Source organism: Octodon degus, unplaced genomic scaffold (genome assembly GCF_000260255.1).
Source record: "Octodon degus isolate 3935 unplaced genomic scaffold, OctDeg1.0 scaffold00033, whole genome shotgun sequence".
Taxonomy (NCBI): domain Eukaryota; kingdom Metazoa; phylum Chordata; class Mammalia; order Rodentia; family Octodontidae; genus Octodon; species Octodon degus.
This window is the reverse complement of record NW_004524609.1, coordinates 113,402-133,321: the sequence shown is the minus strand read 5'-3', so window position 1 is coordinate 133,321 and position 19,920 is coordinate 113,402. Positions and strand designations below refer to the sequence as shown.

The 19,920-nt window shown below is 51.1% G+C and overlaps 1 protein-coding gene across 1 annotated transcript in view; it reads left to right on the top strand.

The window, feature by feature from the left end:
* Wnt9b (Wnt family member 9B) overlaps positions 1-11,026 on the top strand; it is a 22,138-nt gene extending 11,112 nt beyond the window's left edge. The window contains exons 2-4 of the mRNA XM_004629987.2: positions 7,141-7,397; positions 8,948-9,213; positions 10,451-11,026. Of these exons, the coding sequence (XP_004630044.1) occupies positions 7,141-7,397; positions 8,948-9,213; positions 10,451-10,924 (997 nt within the window). The 3' untranslated portion in view covers positions 10,925-11,026. The remainder of the gene's footprint in view (positions 1-7,140; positions 7,398-8,947; positions 9,214-10,450) is intronic.
* Positions 11,027-19,920: the final 8,894 nt, after the last annotated feature.

Sequence of the window (19,920 nt, the reverse complement as noted above, 5' to 3'; positions counted from 1 at the left end):
GGTTTGAAAAAAAAAAAAAAAAACTTCTCCCTTCTTGAGGTCCCATTCTTGGACTTCCTAGAGTGCTCAGAGGAGTCCTGACTAGGCTTCTTTCTGTTAAAACCCATATGCACTGTGTTCCAATCAGTTTACATATTTGGCATAGGCAGTGGCTTATTTTGTATCCCTGAAGTGTTCTATTGAGACTGAAAGCAGAAAGTGATGGAAAGCAATCAGGAAATTTGGTGCATATCCCAGCTCTGTCATTAGGTCACCTAGGACAATGAATCTTGCATAAACTTCTAGGGCACAAGACAAGTCAAAGCAGAGACCTTCCCACTTGGCAAATTTCTTGTTCTCTTTCTTTATCCCCGACAGTCTCTAAGATACCTCCCATCAAGGTGAAACCTTTGGCCCAGGAGATGCTGATGAGTCTCTCCAGCTCTAAAATGGGATCCAGAAATGCAGTCATTTAATTGGAGGAGATGCTTACATCCCTGTCTTGTAGAAGTGGGGGAATCTCTCTACACAGGACTGACTTTGGGGACCCCTCCATCATCCCTGTGCTGTACTCCTCAGGGACAAAGACTTCCTCTTCTGGCTTTAATATGAGCCTGAGCAGAGAAGGAGAGGAGCAAGAAGGAGGGAAAGAGGGAGGGAGGGAAGGAAGCATTTCTTCCACGGATGTGGAGCCAGTTGAGCTCTAAATCTGGACACTGTTGAGACGCAGAGCGTGTGAGCTGCTTGCCTGTCACTCCCCAGTCGGCTTGGAAGTGGCATCCCCTCGATGTCTGCCTCAGCAGGCAGCCTGGAGACACAGGAAGTGGGGCTGTTCCAGAGAGACAGAGCCCACAGCTGGCCCAGCTCTTTCTTCCAGAGCAGGGACTGTGTGGAGGGTGCGGCTCTGGGTTGAGCTGGAGGGGAAGGTCGTGGCCAGGTCTAATCCTCAGGGTGATATCATGGGATCCTGAGTCTACGAGCTGCCTAAGGAAGAAAGACCTGGTCTGGGAAGGGGGGGGTGTGGCCTGATGGAAAGTAGTGAGGGGCCTTTTCTGTGGGTGGATGTGTGTGAAGCTGATGTTCTGTGAGTACGAGGGAAAGAGCGGAGGAGTGGGAGGAGCATGTGGAAGGAGTGGGAGGGAATACAAGCAGGAGACCACCACTGACCCCCTCGCCAGGCTATAGAGTAGGGCATCTTCGTGGGCATCTTCATAGGACAGGGGTGTGGGGACACCTATGTAAAGAAGAAAGGGGTGCAAAGCAGAGAGGTGATGTGTAGCCCAGCAGGGTAAATCTGGGCTTCCCTCAGCTGAGGGCCTCCCCTTTCTGCACGACTGGCCAGTGTCTTAGTGCCTTCCCTGGTCAAGTAGGAGCTACCCTCACTGAGCTGCCCCATGCACGGGGGGAGGGGGGGATTGAGTATGGAGATTATGGGGGGCTCTTAGTGAGGCAGAAAAGGTGGGCTCAGAGGCTGGCAGTGAAAGCACAAAGGGAGCACTGACCATGAAAATGGCCCTGCAGCGGAAGCCTGTTATCAGGAGCATCTAATGAGGCTTTGCAGGGCTGAGGCCAAGGCCCCAGGCAGCATGAGGCTTTCCTGGTTCCCAGGCGGCTGCATATGGTTGGCATAGGCCCTGGTCCCAGGCACAGCTCATGATCATGCCAGCCAAGGGTCCAGACTTGCTGGCATTGCGTGGTGCCCTGAGAACCACCTGCCTTGTCCTGTATACCTACTTACCCCACCCTGAGTTAGCCTCTGTGGGACCCACAGACTCTTTGGAGCAGAAAAAGGGTGGGGCAGATCTGGAAGAACAGCCTGGGGCATAACTGGTGCACCTTGCAGGCCTGGAGTGCTCTCCAGAATGTCTTCCTGCTTCCACCCCACCCCAGGCCTCTTGCTACCAGTGGGATGAGACCAGCGAGGGGCAGGTGGTCACCTTAGATGGTTCTGGGAGTCCAGCTACTGGTCATTCCAAACAGAATCAAGCTGGTTCAAAATTTCTTTTTCTTCCCCCTCCTGGGGCCTGACTTCAACCACATTTCCTCCCGACTGTGAGCCACCATCTCCTCCCCCTCCCCTCTCCCTCCTTTGCCCCCTTCTCCATCTTAGAGACAGGCTCTCCTTATGTATTCCAGGTAGACCTTGAATTCACTATGTAGCCCAGGCTATCCTTGAGCTGTCAGTGATCCTCCTGCCTCTCTCTTGAGTGATGGGATTACAGGTGTATGCTACCACACCTGGCTTCTTGAAGGCAAGACTGTGTCCTTGCACCCAGCACAAGTGCCTGACACATAGTAGGTGTTTAATAAGGACACTTATCTGGAGCTTACTATGTGCAGACACTAACTCACTTAATCCTGTCAACATCCTGTAAGGTAGACATTGCTGTCATTTGCATTTGACAGATGAGAGACAAAGTACCTTGCCCAATAAGTAGCCCAGCCTGCAAGAGGAAGAGGTGGGATTTGAACTCAGGCAGGCTGGTTCTATCATGCTGTCAAACAGCCAATGTATATTTGTTAGATGGAGTGAACTCAAGGGGTTATATCCTGAGGTCACTTCTGAGTAAAAGGAACACCTAGAACCAGCCTCCTTGGCCAGAGCAGCCTTGAGGTCATGCAGTCCAGTTCCCTACATTCCAGCAGGTGTTACACGATTGTTGAGGAGAGAGCTACATTTCTTGTAGGGGTTGGACAGCCCCTGGGGCCTGCCTACAGCAACAGAGCTGTCTCTTGGGAGGCTTTCTTCCGCACTGGGAGTACCTCCTTCTGCCTCTCCAAAGGCTGCTCTATGAGGCAGTCTTAGCCAAACCTGTGAGTGGGAAGAACATGAAAGGAAGAGGGGCAGGAAGGACCAGAGGAGACAGAGAAGTGGGTGTGGTCTGTGTGCCTGTGTGAACCTGTGGCTTTTCTCATTACAGGCAGCAGTGATTGGGGATGTCCTGGGTCAAGGCCAGAAGGCATCTCATGGGGATAGGTTCTAGTTTATACCCCACCTGACTCCAAGGGAGTGATGGTGCAGAGAGTAGAGGGGCACAACTGGGGGGCAAGAAAGGAAAAGGGAGGCAGCTGGTCACAGGATGGGGCCACTGCTTTCTTAATGGGAAAGCAGAGGCTGGGTGTCAGCCTGGGGAGCTTAAGAAGGGGAAGAATGGGGAACACCAGTGGGGACACAGCAGGTACAACCTAGTGGATGGGTTCCCAGGCAGTCCAGAGGCTCCTGAGTTAGCAGAAGCCCTAAGGTACTGCTGTCCTTTGCCCCTAGGACCAATTGATAAGCTCACAAACTGTGCACTCTGCTCTTTGGTTGAGAACACAGACTACTTTGTGGCTGATAGTATGATTGACCACAGGGTACTGTTCTTCCCCATTTTGCCTGGCTCATAGGACTGATGAATTTGATGTCCTTCTTATTATCCTGAGGTGATAGAAATTTCTCAGAGAGGCCTGGAGGGTTGGGTCCTCAGGTCTAGGTGAACTGGAGACAGATTTCTTCCAGGGCAGGGAAAATGCCTGCTGCCCATGGAATGGGCTGGAGCCTCACATGTCCAGAATTCTTCTGGAATCTAGGAAGTGTCTTCCCTAGGGGATTCCATGGATGGGCATGCTTGGAACTCACTAGCACTGTTCAAAGAAATTAGTTGAATCATGTTTTTAAGCTGGATGTCATAGTATTATTTCTTCAAAGAAGTGTGACCCTCAGCTGCAATATAGAAAAAGGGAAAGTGGGCCCTGGAAGTTCCCTCAGGCTGTCTTCCCTAGGCCTTTAGAGAGCTTTCAGACAGTGCCAGGGAATCTTCTTTGAGAACAGCCTGGACAGACCAGGGCCTACCATGCCTTGAGTACTCTGCGGTTGGCTGCCTTTCATGACCATTAATCACTGCTAAGTGTCATTATTGCTAATAAAATTAACCGACTTTATACTCAGCCATCAATCTTGGGGTCTGCTACACGAAATTTTAAATCAGGTGCCTGCGCATTAGTGGAGGGCATTTTCACTGAGCCTGGCTTACAAATATAGCCTAGGGAACTGTGGTACTCTACAGCCTGCAAAAGATTATAATCAAGGACAATGACCTCAGTTTAACAAATCAGCTTCCAGACTTTGCTGTGCAGTCGGCAACTATCTCAGGCAAGAACACAGGCGAACCTCAAGAGAACTCCAGGACCAGTGCCCAAAAACGTTTCCCCAATTCTCCCTTCTAGTCTCACTATTCTTTCTCCCAGTACATTTGGTTCAACCCTTTGCCCCCCTCTTTGGGTCAGCTTCCTCTGTTTGTCTTCTAGGTTACAAATGCACTCACCCAAATACAGAAAGGGAGAGAAAGTAACTGCATACTCTATTAATTCAAGTTCCAAATTTCCAGAGAAAAGATTGATTGGCCAAGCTCGGCTCATGTGATCATTATCAGTCCAATCAACAGACTAGAACAGCAAGGTCATGTGATATGAAATGTCCAGTAGAGATTACACGATAGTCATACAGACAGAAGAAATGGGTAGGTAGCAACATGCAGCTGGGACTCATAGTGATTATCCTGTCTCAGCCTCCCCAGTGCTGGGATTACAGGTGTACACCACCACGATGGTTTTGGTGACCACACAGAGTGCCCAGGACTGGGGCTGACATGGCATGCAGTATGGGGAGATTGAACTCAGAACCCTGCATTTGCCTGCAGGTGCTTGAGCCATTGAGCTGTCTCCCCAGCCAAGCAATAGTAATTTAAAGGGCTCAGAAATAGCTGCTGAAAAAGTGATAGGCACACACACACACACACACACACACACACACACACACATCATAACACATTAATAAATATATAATGTTATATAATATGACAGAATATTTGTATAATGATAAACTAGAGATCTCTCTCTCTCTCTCTCTCTCTCTCTCTCTCTCTCTCTCTCTCTCTCTCATCTTTTTTTTGTGTGTGGTACCTGGGATCAAACTCAAGGACCTTGTGCTTATGCCACTGAGCTACCTCCCTGGTCCTTTTTTTTTTTTTGGTCTTTTTGAGACAGAGTCTTGCCATGCAATTCGGGCTGGCCTTGAGCTCACTTTTTAGCCCAGGCTGGTTTTGAGCTTGCCTTGATACTCCTGTCTCAGCCTCCGAAGTGCTGGCCTCACAGAGGTGTCCCACCACGCCTAGCTATGTAGTTATTATTCTTGAAATGGCATTTGCAACAGACATGGAAGTTATAAAGGATGCTCAGTCCCACAGGCTAAATTTCTCATCACTCTGTGGTTGTTTCCTGTTTTGTCAGCGAGCTTTTATAAGTAAGATCTTGATTTCCAGCAACAGAAATTATATGAGCAAAAGTTTCCCCTCACACCAGCCCCTGGTGTGAGGACCTTTGAGTAGCCCACTAGGCTGCTGTTCTCTTTGCTCCTGCATCCCTGAGCTGCCGTCCAGGCTGGGGCCAGTTAAGGTGAGGCCTTCTCAGCTGAAGCTGACCTCAGGTTCTGCTCCAGACCTGCCAAGGGTCAAGCTCTGAGGATTTCCTGCCAGGCTTCAGGGAGGGGTTTGAGTGCAGGCTTGGTGGACTGGAAATTTACCCATTTGCCCCCAGATCAATGATTAACAGGCCCCTGCCCTCACCCTGTTTAGGTGGGGAGCCCAGGGCCAGGCTGGGCCAAGAGGAGCCCGATAGCATCTGTCTCTGTTTGGAGGTTTCAGAGATATGCTCCACACTGGGGCAGCTGCACCTGATGGACTTGGAATCTACAGGAGCACCATGGGCACAAGCAGGATCCACACCCTCCAGCGAGGCTCCTACTCTGCCAGACAGAGGATGTGGCACTCAGCCAAATTTCTTGGCTAAGGCAGGTAACTCCACGCAGGAGAGCAGTGTACTTGGCTCAGCTGGAAAGCTCTCCCTCATGGCTCAGGGCTTGCTGGGGCCAGGAGCAAGCAGCCATGACCAGTGCCACATCCATCTGGGAGCTCTGGGAGCTGTGCTCTGCTTCCACCTCTGCTCTTTATCCTGGCTATGAGGCTGGCATGCTGCAGAGAGGTGCTGCTTCCTCCGGCCTGGGTCGCTACCCTCCCAGATAGGAGATAGCAAACATCTTGAACTATGCTTCATGTCATAGAGCTTCTGAGAGGACAGAAAATACCACGATTCAGGATCTTGCCTTATTGCTTGTTGGTTGTATCCGTGCCAGTCCTTGCCTCCTCATAAAACCTCTGTGTCCTCATCTGGACAAAGGGAGATTCTGCCTAATTAGAGAGTAAGGCATCTAGCAAGAGAACAGTTAGAGAAACTTCAGCTAGCAGGAAGGCAAGCCAGCATGTCCTGGGTGCTGTGGATTTTTCCTTTCCTATAACCTTCGTGGCAACCCTGAAAGGTAGAGTGGGCCACTCCTTGTACTTTGCAGAAGAGAAAATCATGACCTCAGGTTTTCACTGCTAGAAGTAATAGAGTTAGGTTTAGAATTTTCCAGTCTGAGTCTGAACTCAACAGATTTTGGGTATAGAACAAAAATCTGGGATTCACCTTCATCCAACCATTTGTCAGCCTGGCTTTTCTTCTTCCTCCTCCTTTCCTCTTGCCTTCATCCCTTCCTTTTTGCTTTCTTTCCATTCCTCAAACATCTATTTGTTCCAGGCACCAAATGGCCAAATGGCTGGAGATCTATTTGGATTCAGAAAACAAGCTCAGAAGGCCTATGGTTACTTGCAGCAGTTCAATGCAAGGGAGAGAAGGCTCTGGGGGACTTTGGGTGTTGTGCTGAGTCCACGTGCCCTGTGCCTACCCTCTCTTAGGAAGGTTGCTGTCACAGGCAACAGAGGTACTCTGTAATGTTTCCCAGACTTCCTGGATTATAGCAGCTGTTATAGCTCAGGCAATGGAGTCAGAATTGCCCAGTGTGGATCCTATCCTGGGAATCTGTATGTTTACCAAGCACTCAAATGATTTTTCTAATTGGGGAATTTGGGGGAAAAGAATAGAAACTGGAACTTGCGAAGTTTGAATTTAAGGTTCTGCATCAGTCCTTACTAACACCTTGATCTCCTATTCTGTAAGATCATAAACCAAAAGACCAATAAAAGAAGATCCTGGGGAAGGTCCCTTCAACCCATCCTTCACATTCTCGCAGATTGTCCCCTGTCAGGACTCCCAAGGCTTATGTCTCCCTTTTCTCATCCTCTCCAGCTTGACTGGGCGGGAGGTGCTAACATCCTTCCCAGGGCTGGGCACCGAGGTGGCCCCAACACAGGGCAGTGCCCACCTGAAGCAGTGTGACCTGCTGAAGCTGTCCCGCCGGCAGAAACAGCTGTGCAGGCGGGAACCTGGCCTGGCTGAGACCCTGCGGGATGCAGCACACCTTAGCCTGATGGAGTGTCAGTTCCAGTTCCGGCAGGAGCGCTGGAATTGCAGCCTGGAGGGAAGGACTGGCCTGCTCAAGAGAGGTGGGAAGAGCGCTGGGTATGTGGGAGGGAGGGAGGAGGAGGCCACACTTCACTCTTCCCTGGGTCCAGCCCTAAGTGAGAAGAGCCCTGCGGATTTGTGAAGGTCTCTTGACGGCCATTCATGGCCGAACCTAAGTTGGGGGAGACAGATGAACAACAAAGACACTGAAAGGAGGGGACATAAGCCACCCCTGGAGGAGCCCATAGGTGAGATTGAGGTCTCAGCAGCCTCCCTGTGCCTCCCATACTCACTGACAACAGTGTTCAGGAACTTGCGAGGATGGAGGCCACTAATAACTGGCCAAGATGCACAAGGCATCCTTTTGTCTCTCGGTTGCCTAAATTTGTTGTCATTCCCTCCCTTTTCTTCCCCTGCCTCCCTTCCTGGTTCCTGGCTCCCTTAGGGCCTCCATCCAGTCACCCACTGAGCATAAATAGAGGCTCACAGTGAGACAGGCATTGTGCCAAATGCTGGTCAAGTGCTGAGCCTGACCCTCTGTGCTCAGAAAGTGCACTGTCTAGGAGGGTACAAAGCAGATCATCATGTGACTTCACAGCCTGGAGGAAAGTGCTAGAATAGGAGATTTCTACAACAATACAGTGGCATGGGCCGGGGAGATAGCTCAGTGGACTAAGCGCCTGCTTAGGCAAGTGCAGGGACTGAGGTTCGAGCCCCAGTAGCACATGCCATGCTGGCCCTGCCCCTGGGCCTGCTGAGCCAGCCACTGAGACTGAGACCAGATGTGGTGGTACACGCCTGTAATTCCAGTGCTGGAGAGGCTGAAAACAGGAGGATCACTATGGGTCAGAGCTGTGTAGTGGGACCCTGTAACAAAAACATTAAAGAGAGAGAGAGAGAGAGAGAGAGAGAGAGAGAGAAATAAAAAAAATACAGTGGTAGTGATGGGCAGGCAGTTGCCTTCTAGGCCAGCTTCTCTGCACAGCAGGAGAAGGTCCAGGTAGAGCAAGTGGCCTGCCTTCCTCTTAGTGTCACCAGCACCCAGATGTCTGGAGAGCCCCACCCCTGGCAGGGCAAGTGTAGCGATGGCTCTGGAAGAGGCTGGGATGCGCAGTCCAGGGCGAGTCAGGCAGGAGACTCAGGGCCACCCTTTAATCGGGCAAACTGTTTAGTGGATGCAGACAATGATGGATGTGAGACATTGGAAGCACCGGGAGCCCATGGTGCTTTGTCAGGGGACCAGAAGCCTCAGAAATGGTCGATCCGACTTGTCATACATGTACTTGGAGTCAAGGTGGCTCTTTGGCTCCAGCTTGGCACCTCCCTTGGTGCCCAAGCCCCTTCACTTTGCATCTTAGTTCTTGTTGCTGGAGTCTGTGAGTGCTGTCCTATTGCCCCTGTGAATCTGGGCACACGCTCCTCGGTGAATTTGGAAGTTCCCATGAGCCTGAACAGCAGGCGATAGGGAGCTGTGTGTGTGGGCTGCAAGACCCTGATTTGGCTTATCGTGATGCTCCCACCAGCCCTCCTGTCCTCAGATAGCCTCTGAACTGCCTCTTTCTCCCTGCTTTCACCCTGGTGCCTGGCACAGGTTTCAAGGAGACAGCCTTCCTGTATGCAATGTCTGCAGCTGCCCTCACCCATGCACTGGCCCGGGCTTGCAGTGCTGGGCGCATGGAGCGCTGCACCTGCGATGACTCCCCAGGCCTGGAAAGCCGGCAGGCTTGGCAATGGGGCGTGTGTGGTGACAACCTCAGGTATAGCACCAAATTCCTGAGCAACTTCCTGGGACCCAAGAGAGGAAGCAAAGACCTGCGGGCTCGGGCTGATGCTCACAACACCCATGTGGGCATTAAGGTGAGCATGTTCTCTGGATACCCAAAGCACTGCCCCTGGGCAGGGTGCAGAGATGGGGAGCAAGGTCTATAGGAGGCCAGCACTCCATATAAAACATATACTCACTCCAGGATGAACTTTAGTCCTTTAACTGACATGTGCGTATCTACTCTGGGTCTAGAGTATGTATGGTATACATTACTGTATACCATAGGCATGAGAAAATAGGGAAGGGGCATGGCATTACTCATGGGTGGGTAGTAGTAGGGACAGGCTTGGGACATGTTTTGGCAAAGCAGGACCATGTTTAGAGAAGAGCATCCATTTCAAGGGTGAAGCCAACATTGTTCAAATGACTTTGATCAAGGCAAGCTCTACCTGCCAGAATGTTTTGGATAGGAAGATGGAGGAGACCCAGAGAGGACAGGGACTTACCTGAGGTCACTGCTGAGGACTTGTACTGGGTAAACTGCTAGTGATAAGATCTGTTGGGGTGCTCAGTGCTGCTTGAGATCAAGCTGGGGACTCTCTACCACTGAGCTACATGCCTAGCCCTATTTATTTATTTATTATTTATTTAATGTATTTGGTTGTTGCAGAGTCTCACTACGCAGCTCAGACTTGTGATCCTCTTGCTTTCAGCACCCCCAGTGCTATGATTACAGGCGTGCGCCACCGCGCCTGGACTCTGTGGATGGCTCAGCCCGCCCTGGGGGCAGGGCTGGCTTAGCATGTGGTCCCAGCGCTTTTGCCTAAGCTTGCCTATGCTTGCCTGAGCAGTCACTTTAGTCCGCTGAGCTATCTCACTGGCACCCCTTTTTATTTTTTGAGACAGTCTTGCTAAGTTGCCCAGGCTTGCCTCACACTTGTGATCCTCCTGCCTCCTGAGCTTCAAGCCCCATGCTTCCCATCCTATTGAGAGTCTTTAGGAAATGAAACTCTGTGCTTTTGTGTCCTCGTCATTGAGTTGTGTAAATTGTGGCTGCTGTACTTGGGTGTGCAGGCTATGTATTCCACGAGAACATATTCTCTGGGCCATGGGAAGAGTGAGCTCTGACTCACGCAGCCCTCACCCCAGTGTACACTGCCCAGAGCAAGGGGAGCCTTTCTGTGCTTCGTGTGAAGATGCCTCTTGGCTCAGCTCAGGCCCCGTTGCTTCCCTCACGCTCCTCCACGTCTGCTTCTCATCTGATGGTCCTCTGCATGTCGGCACTCTAATATGGACCTCTGACCATGCCTCATGTGCATCTTTCTGCAGGCTGTGAAGAATGGCCTCAGGACCACCTGCAAATGCCATGGAGTATCAGGATCCTGTGCTGTACGCACCTGCTGGAAGCAGCTCTCCCCCTTCCGGGAGACAGGCCAGGTGCTAAAACTGCGCTATGACTTGGCTGTCAAGGTATCCAGTGCCACCAATGAGGCTCTGGGCCACCTGGAGCTGTGGGCACCTGCCGAGTCAGGTGGCCCCACCAAGAGTCTGGCTCCACGGCCTGGGGACCTGGTCTACATGGAAGACTCCCCCAGCTTCTGCCGGCCCAGCAAGTATTCCCCAGGCACAGCTGGCCGGGTGTGCTCCCGGGAGGCCAGCTGCAGCAGCCTGTGCTGTGGGCGTGGCTATGACACCCAGAGCCGCCTGGTGGCCTTCTCTTGCCACTGCCAGGTTCAGTGGTGCTGCTATGTGGAGTGCCAGCAGTGCGTACAACAGGAGCTCGTATACACCTGTAAGCGCTAGGCACCGCACCGTGAGCCAGCCCGTGCTGCTGGGACCTTGGTGGCCCCTTGTGGCAGGTACACACGATGTGCATGTGAATACTGATGGGCATGCTTGTGCACACACGTGTGCCACTCCTCACTTTTCTGCCCCTGCTCCACCCTTGGTCAGCACCTTGTCTCCCATAACACTCAGCAGACACAAGCAAAGGGTCCTGCCCTGAGTCCAACCTTGTTGAAGATTTGGAACAGGAGAGCAGACTGGGAAGGGGTATGGAGGGAAATAAAGGAGACCTAGAGGAGAGCAGGCGTGAGATTGTGCAGGGAGGGAGAGGTGCCATCTCTCATTCCTGGGATGCATGGCCTGGAGCCATCAAGCCGCTGGCAGAATGCACAAGAGACCAGGCCAGCTGGCAGCCTGGCGGGCATCCAGCCAGGATGGGTCCATGCAGCCCTGCTCAGACTGCAATGAGCTCTGAGTGCCATACACTCACACTATGCTGGTGGCAGTGCTAGGGGCTGTTTGGAGCAAGGGAATCTTTCTGGATTTAGTGGGACCAAATTAGATCCTTGCCCTCAAGCCTCACGTCCTTGAATTGATTTTTTCAGACCTACCTACACTGAAACCTCATTCTTGTCCCCAGAGCTGAATTTCTCACAGCTACCCAGATCTATTCAATATTTAAGGCAGTTAAGGAAAATGGGAGACCAGCTGCTGGAGTGGGACTCAAACAGTGCACCTGCAGTTGGGCAGGAAGACAGTGACCCCTCTCCCTTTTCCCTCCAAATGAAGAGGGTGGCTATCACCTCATGCCAGCAGGGATGCAGCTGCATTTCAGCTTTCGTTGGAGTGTGTTCTGGCTGAGCCTTGTGGCTGTGGTCCACCTGGCTGGGAGGCCCCGCAGCCGCTAATGTCTGTGTTGCAGAAGGACCTTGGACTCATGATCTGTGGTCCTGGTTACATGCCTGTTCTCATGGCTGCTTGTCTAACTTGGGCTTTTCTCCTGGTAGAGTCTACTAAGCCTGGCTCCTTGGTGGCCTCTGTCTTTAGTAATGGGCCCTTACTTGGGCCCCTGCCTGGGGAATAGAAGTGACTGCTAATTTCTGTGGGCCTCTGGACCTTCCAAGGCCCCAAGTGGAAGGAGGAGAAAACTGCATCCATTTATAGGTGCACACAGATGCCTGCTCTGCTGGAACCATGTGGAGGGTTTGCAGGGAGCAGCACGCATCTTTGGCCCAGGATGAAGCTCTGGCAGGGGTCAATTTGCTGGAGCCTATGTGCTTCCCAAGAGCAGGGCCTGAGGCCAGCAGAGAGGAAGTGACCTCCTGCGGGAAGCTTATAGCTGCCTGGCTGGTCTGCCGCGCCCTCTTGTACGCTTCCTTTCTCCCTGAACCCAGGGCTGCTGACCCTCCGCTGAAACAGGAAACCCAGAATCAGCCAAGTGCACAGAACTCTTGGGAAATCCAGCTCCAGGAAGAAAGTCAGAGGCCCAACAGCCTGCCTGAGACCTTCACAGCCAGAGAAGCACTCTGGTGACCTGAGGCAGTCTGGGATGCTGGAAGGGGCTTTGATGGTGGAGGCAGTGAGAAAAGCCAAACTGCCTTGACATCCCAGATAGAATGATTTTGCTGACTTGGCAGCTGGACCACATCTTGGAAGAAGGAGGAAAAAAGGGATGTACCTGGTTTTCTACTTTTGTTCCACTTCCCCCTCTGCATGGAGACTTGTTTTCTGCCAGTGGGATCCATCTTGCTCCTCTGTGACTCTAGCACTGCTTCTGTCATGGCTCAGCTCTGGGCTGCACTGGTAGGAGGAGGGACTTGGGAACAACTTGGGTCTGCACCCGACCTCTATGGCTGTTAGTGGTGGGGCTGCAGGAGGGTGAGGGATAGACTCAGATGCCCAAGGTCATGGTTGGCCACTAGCACTGACATCCCCGTCACTGACCCTTGGCTTGTGGGGGTTCTCTTGGTCTAACCCCCCCTCTCTCTTTTTCTTTTTTTTTTTTCTTTCTTCCAGCTCTTTATCTCTTTGTTACCCCTAAAATGCCAGCCTAGCCCTGCTGGGGCTCCTTGGGACCAGAGTGACCAATAACCCCTCATTCTGCAGCTTTAAGGGAAATGTTCACAGGGTATTTTTGTCTACCTCACGTATATAGTTTTTAGAACAAAAGAGAATATTTATATAGCTAAGATAAAGTATTTATGTTATTTATATAGTTTCTCTTTCACAGGCAGCACATGTGGAATTTGTATTTCCCCAGAAGCCTTTTGTCTGGGGAAACACAGCCTGGCCTGGCTGGGCCCACTGAGCTAGATGCCAGGTGGCTGGAGGAGGTGGCGTTAGCTTAGCGTCCAGTGATCCATCTTGGAACTGGTGGGCGTGCGTCTTCTTTGGAATGGGCCCTGCTGGTTTGATCTAGATCCTGCTGAAGTCTTTGTAGAGTCTTTGCTCCTCTGGGTCCCAGGCCCACTTCTTTAGCTCTGGCAAAAATATTTTGCTCATAGTAATAATAAATATATGGGTGACTATATCTGGCACCTGGCATTTGTAAAGCACTTTCCCTTTTTAGAACATATTTTTATCTCTTTAATCACTTGATTTTGCCAATATTCTTGAGAGGTTGGGGCTATATTACTGTACCCACCTTTGAGATGAGACCCAGAGATGGAGGTCTGAGCTCAAAGTCACACAGCAGGGAGTTGTTCCATGAATATTCACTAAATGTCTACGCAGACCCTGCACTAGGGGAGCTACTTACCTCGAGCCTGAGAGCCAAAGCCTAAATATTAGCCCACACCCACAAACTCAGGAAAGTGGCTTCTTTCCTCATCGTTTGTTTCCTGCCTTTTGAGTCTGGATAGCGTGCCAGTATTGCCAAGTGAAGTACTGTGTTTCTGGGACTGAAGTGCCTGAGAGGCCTGGAGAGAACTCGTGGAAGTCATTCCAGGGGGCTCCTCTGTCACATGGCCCAAGGAAGCTGGGCCACACCACTGGACCCCCTCCAGAGGAGTTTCATTTGCTTTTCTTTGAAAGTTTACTTTTTCAAATATATTGTTACCCACTGGATTTCTGGGTTTTTTTTCCCCCCTTGAAAAATCAACCCTATTGATAAACTGGGTCTTCATTCCCATCTGGCTGCATTAAGCCAGTGCAAGGGACAGGATTCACAGGGTGACCCTTGCCCCAGCCCTCCACACTCATGAATGTTTTTGCAGGACTGTCATAGACAGTCTGCCTCCTCTCTAGTTAACCCCAGATGCCCTGGACTTTTCTATTGCCTGGCAGACAGCTAGACAGACAGACCCATGCTAATCCTGAAGTTTATTTCTTGCTTTACAAGTTTCCTTTCCCCAAAACTATGAACTTCCTCTGCTTTTAGTTCCAGCACACTTTAGAATTACAAACATAGTTATCATTTGTCAAGTGCCCACTACATCCACCCATGATTATTTATGATGTTCCTATTGAGTGCCAGGCACCCTCCTGGGTGCTGGGGTATAGCAATATATAAGATCAAGTGGGGCTGACATCCTGGTGGTGGAAAGACAGTTAACCAATAAAAGCTACATGCCAGTTATTTGTACTTATTTTGTGTTGATTTATTGCAATGACTCTGCATGCTGGACAATGCTACCTAGAACAGCTAAGGAAAGATAGGAAGGCACCTAATTGCCAGTAGCGAGCAGATGCGCCAGGATTGGAACACAGATCTCCTGGATTTCAAAGTGTGAGTTCTTTCCTCTCCACATTGCTGCGTCTCCTCAGGTGCAGGGAATGCAGGCAGTGGTCACTGCACTTGGTAGATTCTGGTTAAATAGAGGCCAAGGGAAAGGGTGCAGTCTATCTCAGGTGGCACACAAGGACAGATTGGAGGCTGGGTTTCTGCTGCTATGTTTTGTATTTTAGGGAAGGGTCTACGGGGTGTTCAGTGTCTCACTACTAGATTGGACCCATAGTGATCTGCCTGTTTACAGCCTCCCCAGTGCTAGGATTGGGGAGTCTAGCAGGAGACTAGACTGGGGGTCTAGCAGGAGAAACAAGACGTATGACACGCAGCTGTTCAGACCATTTCCGTGTTGACCCCAAGTCCCTTCTCCAGCCACACTGCATTCCCAGCATACTCTGAGAAGCCTCAGCTTCTGGGGATCTAGGGCAAGGGACTCTTCTGAAAACAGATATCAGACAGTGCTTAGTTGTCGGTCCATAGTTGGTCTGTCCCCAGCTCTGCAGCCCTGCTGGAGACCACAGTACCTTACTTAAGGTCCTCAGGAAGGTAAACAGCCCTGAGGGTACCTTCTTTCCCGCTTCATCCCAGTCCTAACATGTTTCTGGGCCCTGTGTCCCTGGACCTGGACTCCAGCTGGTCTGAGCAATGACAGACCCTCGACTCCACAGGTGGTGGCAGCCTCCACCTCACCAAGGGATTTCTCACGCGCCTTCCCTCTTGAGCCTCACATATGGTGCCCCCCTTCCCTTTTCACAGAGAGGGAGGCTGTGGTATGGGATGGCCAGGGAGAGAACGAAAGGCCACGCTGCCAGCAAGCAGGCATCTTCTTCCTCCCTTATTCTCTCTACTGTACACCACCTTCGGCGTCCGTCCACCTCCTGTTTGAGCTTTCCTGCTCCTGCCTATAAACCGGTTCTCAAACAGGCCCTCAGGCCTCCCCACCTTCAGCTGCTGGAGCTGCCACTCTTCCTGGGGGATCAGGGCTTGTTGAGACAATCACTAGGTCGGTGTGCCCCACTGAAAAGCATTAAGCCACATTTGCACGCATAGTATCTCTCTCTCCATATTTATCTTGTTGAACCACTTAGGAGAGCTTTGTAGACACTGGCAATTCAGCATTTATCACAGATCTCCTAAAAACAAGAACTTCCTGAAGTTTTAGCACTGATGAATAGTGCAATACTATCCATCTTCATATTCCCCAATCTACCCTCAAAATGCACTTTATGACATGGGCATGGTATAATCCCAGTACCAGAGAGGCTGAGGCAGGAGAACCACTATGAGTTAAGAGGCCAGCCTGAGGGCTGGGGAGATGGCTCAGTAGAATAAGTGCTAGCCTGGCAAGCGCCAGGGCCTGAGTTCAATCCCTGGTTCTGAAAAAAAAAAAATATATATATATATATGATATTTTCCCCCTTGGTCCAGGATCCATGTCTTCTAGAATTTCTTTCAGCTGAGGCTGGCCAGATTGCTTTCTAAATTTTTTGGTGGAACCAGGGATTGAACTCAGGGTCTTGTGCTTGACTCTTGACAGGGAAGCGCTTAGTCCACTGAGCCATCTCCCCGGCCCGCCTCTTTCTTCACCACCCCTGAGGACCTCACCTCCTGGCCCTACTCTGGGCTCTGTAGAGTGTGACTATGGTGACCCAAAGTCCTAGAGCTACTGAGATGGCCTTACGGTCAATTCTTCTGCACCTCAGACACCTGAGGACATATACCACAATCTCCCCATGTGCCCAATTTTCAGGTGGCTCAACACCTAGCACAGCCTGTCAGGCCTGGCTCTAGAGAAGGGCTGCAAAGGGCCAGAGCAAGGACCCAAAGCAGCATGGGGATACTCCTACAGGGGAAGGCAGGTGGGATCCTTCCCTTTAACTCTCTACCCTTAGTTTATACAAACTCTCACTTGGGGCCCCTTCAAGTAACTATTCATGCAGCCCCATGATGGATCACCTCAGGTGTGTTATCCATGTGCCAGAGTGCTGGGGTGCATGGCAATGAGGCCTAGGTTGGCCTTCAGAGAGGTCACAGACAAGAAAAGACATCGTAGGATATAGGATCTCAGCATTCAGAGATATCACTCTGAATGGGGAATTCCTAGGTCAGGGTATTTCCTTACTTATTAATCAGGGTGACAGCCCCATGGGTGCACACAGCCATGGTCTCCATTTCACAAAACAGAACCCAGAGTAGTTCTGTGTCGAGTCCAGGGCTCCAGAAAATAACTGGGTTGCACATCCAATAACTCTTCTTGCCTCTTCCCTAGGAGGGAAGCACAGGGCCTGGTAAGGCCTGGGGACTAAAGCAGGGGGCCAGGGAAGATGCAGAATTCAGCAGGGCTGGCGCACTCCTTCTTCATCCTGAGGTTCACCTCCTTCCTTCTTTCACCCCTGGCAGGCTCCCTTTCTCTCCTGCATACCTGCCATGCAGGGGCTGGCTGTGTCTTGGGTGTCTTGTTGCCCCACTCCCATCCCCAGTCCCCAAGGGCAATGGGGCCCGCATTCCTCCCTAGCTCTCTCAGGTCCATTAGTGTGTTTATGCTAGAGCCTCTCAGGGAAGCCATACTGGACCCCCCACCAGCCCTACACGGAGGGCGGCCCGTTGGGTGAAGGAGGCCAGTCAGAGAAATGGCAGACCTGACCCATGGTCCGAATTCCTGCCCCCCACCCTCCCCGCCTGAACAAGTCCAGGGTGGCCAAAGCCTGGGGAGCAGAGATGGTCCCCAGCCACCACCCCTTCCTGCCTGGCCCCTCTTGCAGCTGACAGCCTCTAATCTCAGCTGTCTTCGTGCAGCCAGCCCCCAAGCCTGGGGTCACCTGACACGGACACATTTTAATTCACAAACTGATTTCTGCTTGTTGGCAACATGTCATTTCTGAAATTGCTTTCTCTGCCCAGAGGCAGAAGATGTCAGAGTGTGCAGGTGTGGCAGCGGCGCCACCCCCACCCCACCCCCACCCCCAAGTTCAGGAAGGATTAAAGGGTGTGGGGGGCACACATGAGCTCCTCAAACTCTGCTTCTCATGTTTCCCTAAGGGCTGGAGGCCAGGGTTGGGGGGATGATGGGAACGGCCTGTTCTCCTCTCTAGCTTGAATACAGAGGCCTAAGGTTTGGTAAAAGAACTCGCTGCTGCTGCTATTGACAATAGCAACAGAAGTTGCTTTGAGCACATTCAACACAGGTGCCAGGCGCTTGGCAAAGTCCCTTTCTCATGTGCTGTTATAATTGAATGTCATGATAATCCTCTAAGTTGGTGTCATTCCTATTTTTCTACTGAGAAAACTGGGGATCAGAGAGGTTAGATAACTTACTAGAGATCACAAGTAAGGACAGGGCTAGGACTCAGCACAGTGATGGCAATAAGTGGATTGGGATTTGGAATTCTGAGAAGAGATGAGCCCCAGAGCTGGGGAGTACTAGGGTCTGCCAATGTCTCCAAAGAAATTGCCTGACTCCTACAGTATCCATGTGTACTGTGACCATGGGGACCCTAAGTCAGTATCCATTCTGCAACTCAAATAGCTTTTTTTTTTTTTTTTTTTTTTTTTTTTTTTATTTTAAGGAAGGGTCTATAGGGTGTTCAGGGTCTCACTACTAGATGGGACTTGTAGAGATCCTCCTGTTTACAGCCTCCCGAGCTGGGATTACAGGCGCGCGCCACCACACCCACTCTCAATTGTTGGCTCAGTGCATCCCAGGGGCGGGGCTGGCACAGCAGGCCCGGGGATCGACCCCCAGCCCCTGTGCTTGCTTGCAGATGCTTTAATCCGCTGAGCTATTTGGCTGGCCATCAAATAGCTGTTTGGTCACTCTTTCACCTTTCCTTAGCCTTTTGCCTACACCTCAATTAGCAATTGTCTCTCAGTACTCATTTCTATTGTGTTACGGATGAATGAATGGAAAGACAAATGCACAGATCAACCCTTGAATCTTGCTCTCTGGATTCTCTCTCCACCCCCATCTCCCTCTCCATCTCCCTCTCCAGGAAGCCTGCTGCAGCTGACACCCCATCCCTTTTGGACATGCTGACTCCTCACTTTCCAAGCTCCTGCCTTTATCTCTCCTCCCTTTCCTTCCCTTCATTATCACCTCCCTTCTACGGCTCCCAGGACCTCTGGCCACCTGGACCTCAGAATAAGGCTGTGGAAGCCTGAACTGGAGCTTCCACAGGAGGAACCAGAAGATGCTCTGGAAAGCGGCCTGCTGGGCCTCTGACAGAAAACACACTGGGGCCATCCCCCAGCTCCACCTGCTCCCCCAGGGATGAGCTACAGCTTCCCACCTCTCCTTCTAGCTCTTCCACAGATCCACAGCTCTGTATACTTGTCCCTTGGCCTGGGCCAGAACTGGGGACATGGCCCAGTTGGCTGTCTGCACCTGCATTAGATTTAATTCAAACCCTTCCACAGCTGTTTTCTCCTTCCTACTGCTGGAAGAGCAGTACCAGTGGGGAGATGGTTAAGCTAGAGAAGACATCAAAGGTCATAGCAGAGGGGGCTCCTTCCCATCTTTCACAGGAATCAAGGGGATGCAGGCACTTGGCAAAGTCCCTTTCTCATGCGCTGTTATGATTGAATGTCATGATAATTCTCTAAGTCGGTGTCATTCCTATTTTTCTGCTGAGAAAATGGGATCAGAGAGGTTAGATAACTTACTAGAGGTCACAAGTAAGGACAGGGCTAGCACTCAGCACAGTGATGGCAATAAGTAGACTGAGATTTGGAATTCTGAGAAGGGAGGCCTATGGGAATAGGTGCACAGGTCAGTAGGAGCGCCCTCAGCACTGCACCACTGGAGTGCTGTTGCAATGGGAAGAGGGCTGGGAGATGCAAGGGGACTTTCTGTGAGGTGATGCTCCACTTCCTGAAATTAATGGAAGGTACTATTTATGTTCCCACTTAAAAATTACCCTGGTGCTAGGCACAGTGTTGCATGCCTCTAATCCTGGCACTCAGGAGACTAAGGCAGGAGGATAGCTGAGAATTTGAGACCAGCCTCGGCTACATAGTGAGCCTTTGTCTAAAAAAAAGCAGGTGATGAGGGCGAGGTTCTCGTGCAATAGGGAAGGGGTCCAGTGAAACAAGGGTGAGGAGTAAGAAGAGGGGAAGGGTAAATAAGTGGAATAAGGAGATACACTATATGCAGGAACCTAATATCATCAATGAATATAAGCAGCATGTGCCATAACATGAGCTAAGATTAAGAATGTCAACAAGAGTGAAAATCAGAAAGGGAATTAACTGAGAGAGGGAGGAGGGAAGAAAGAGGGAAAGGATTAACAAA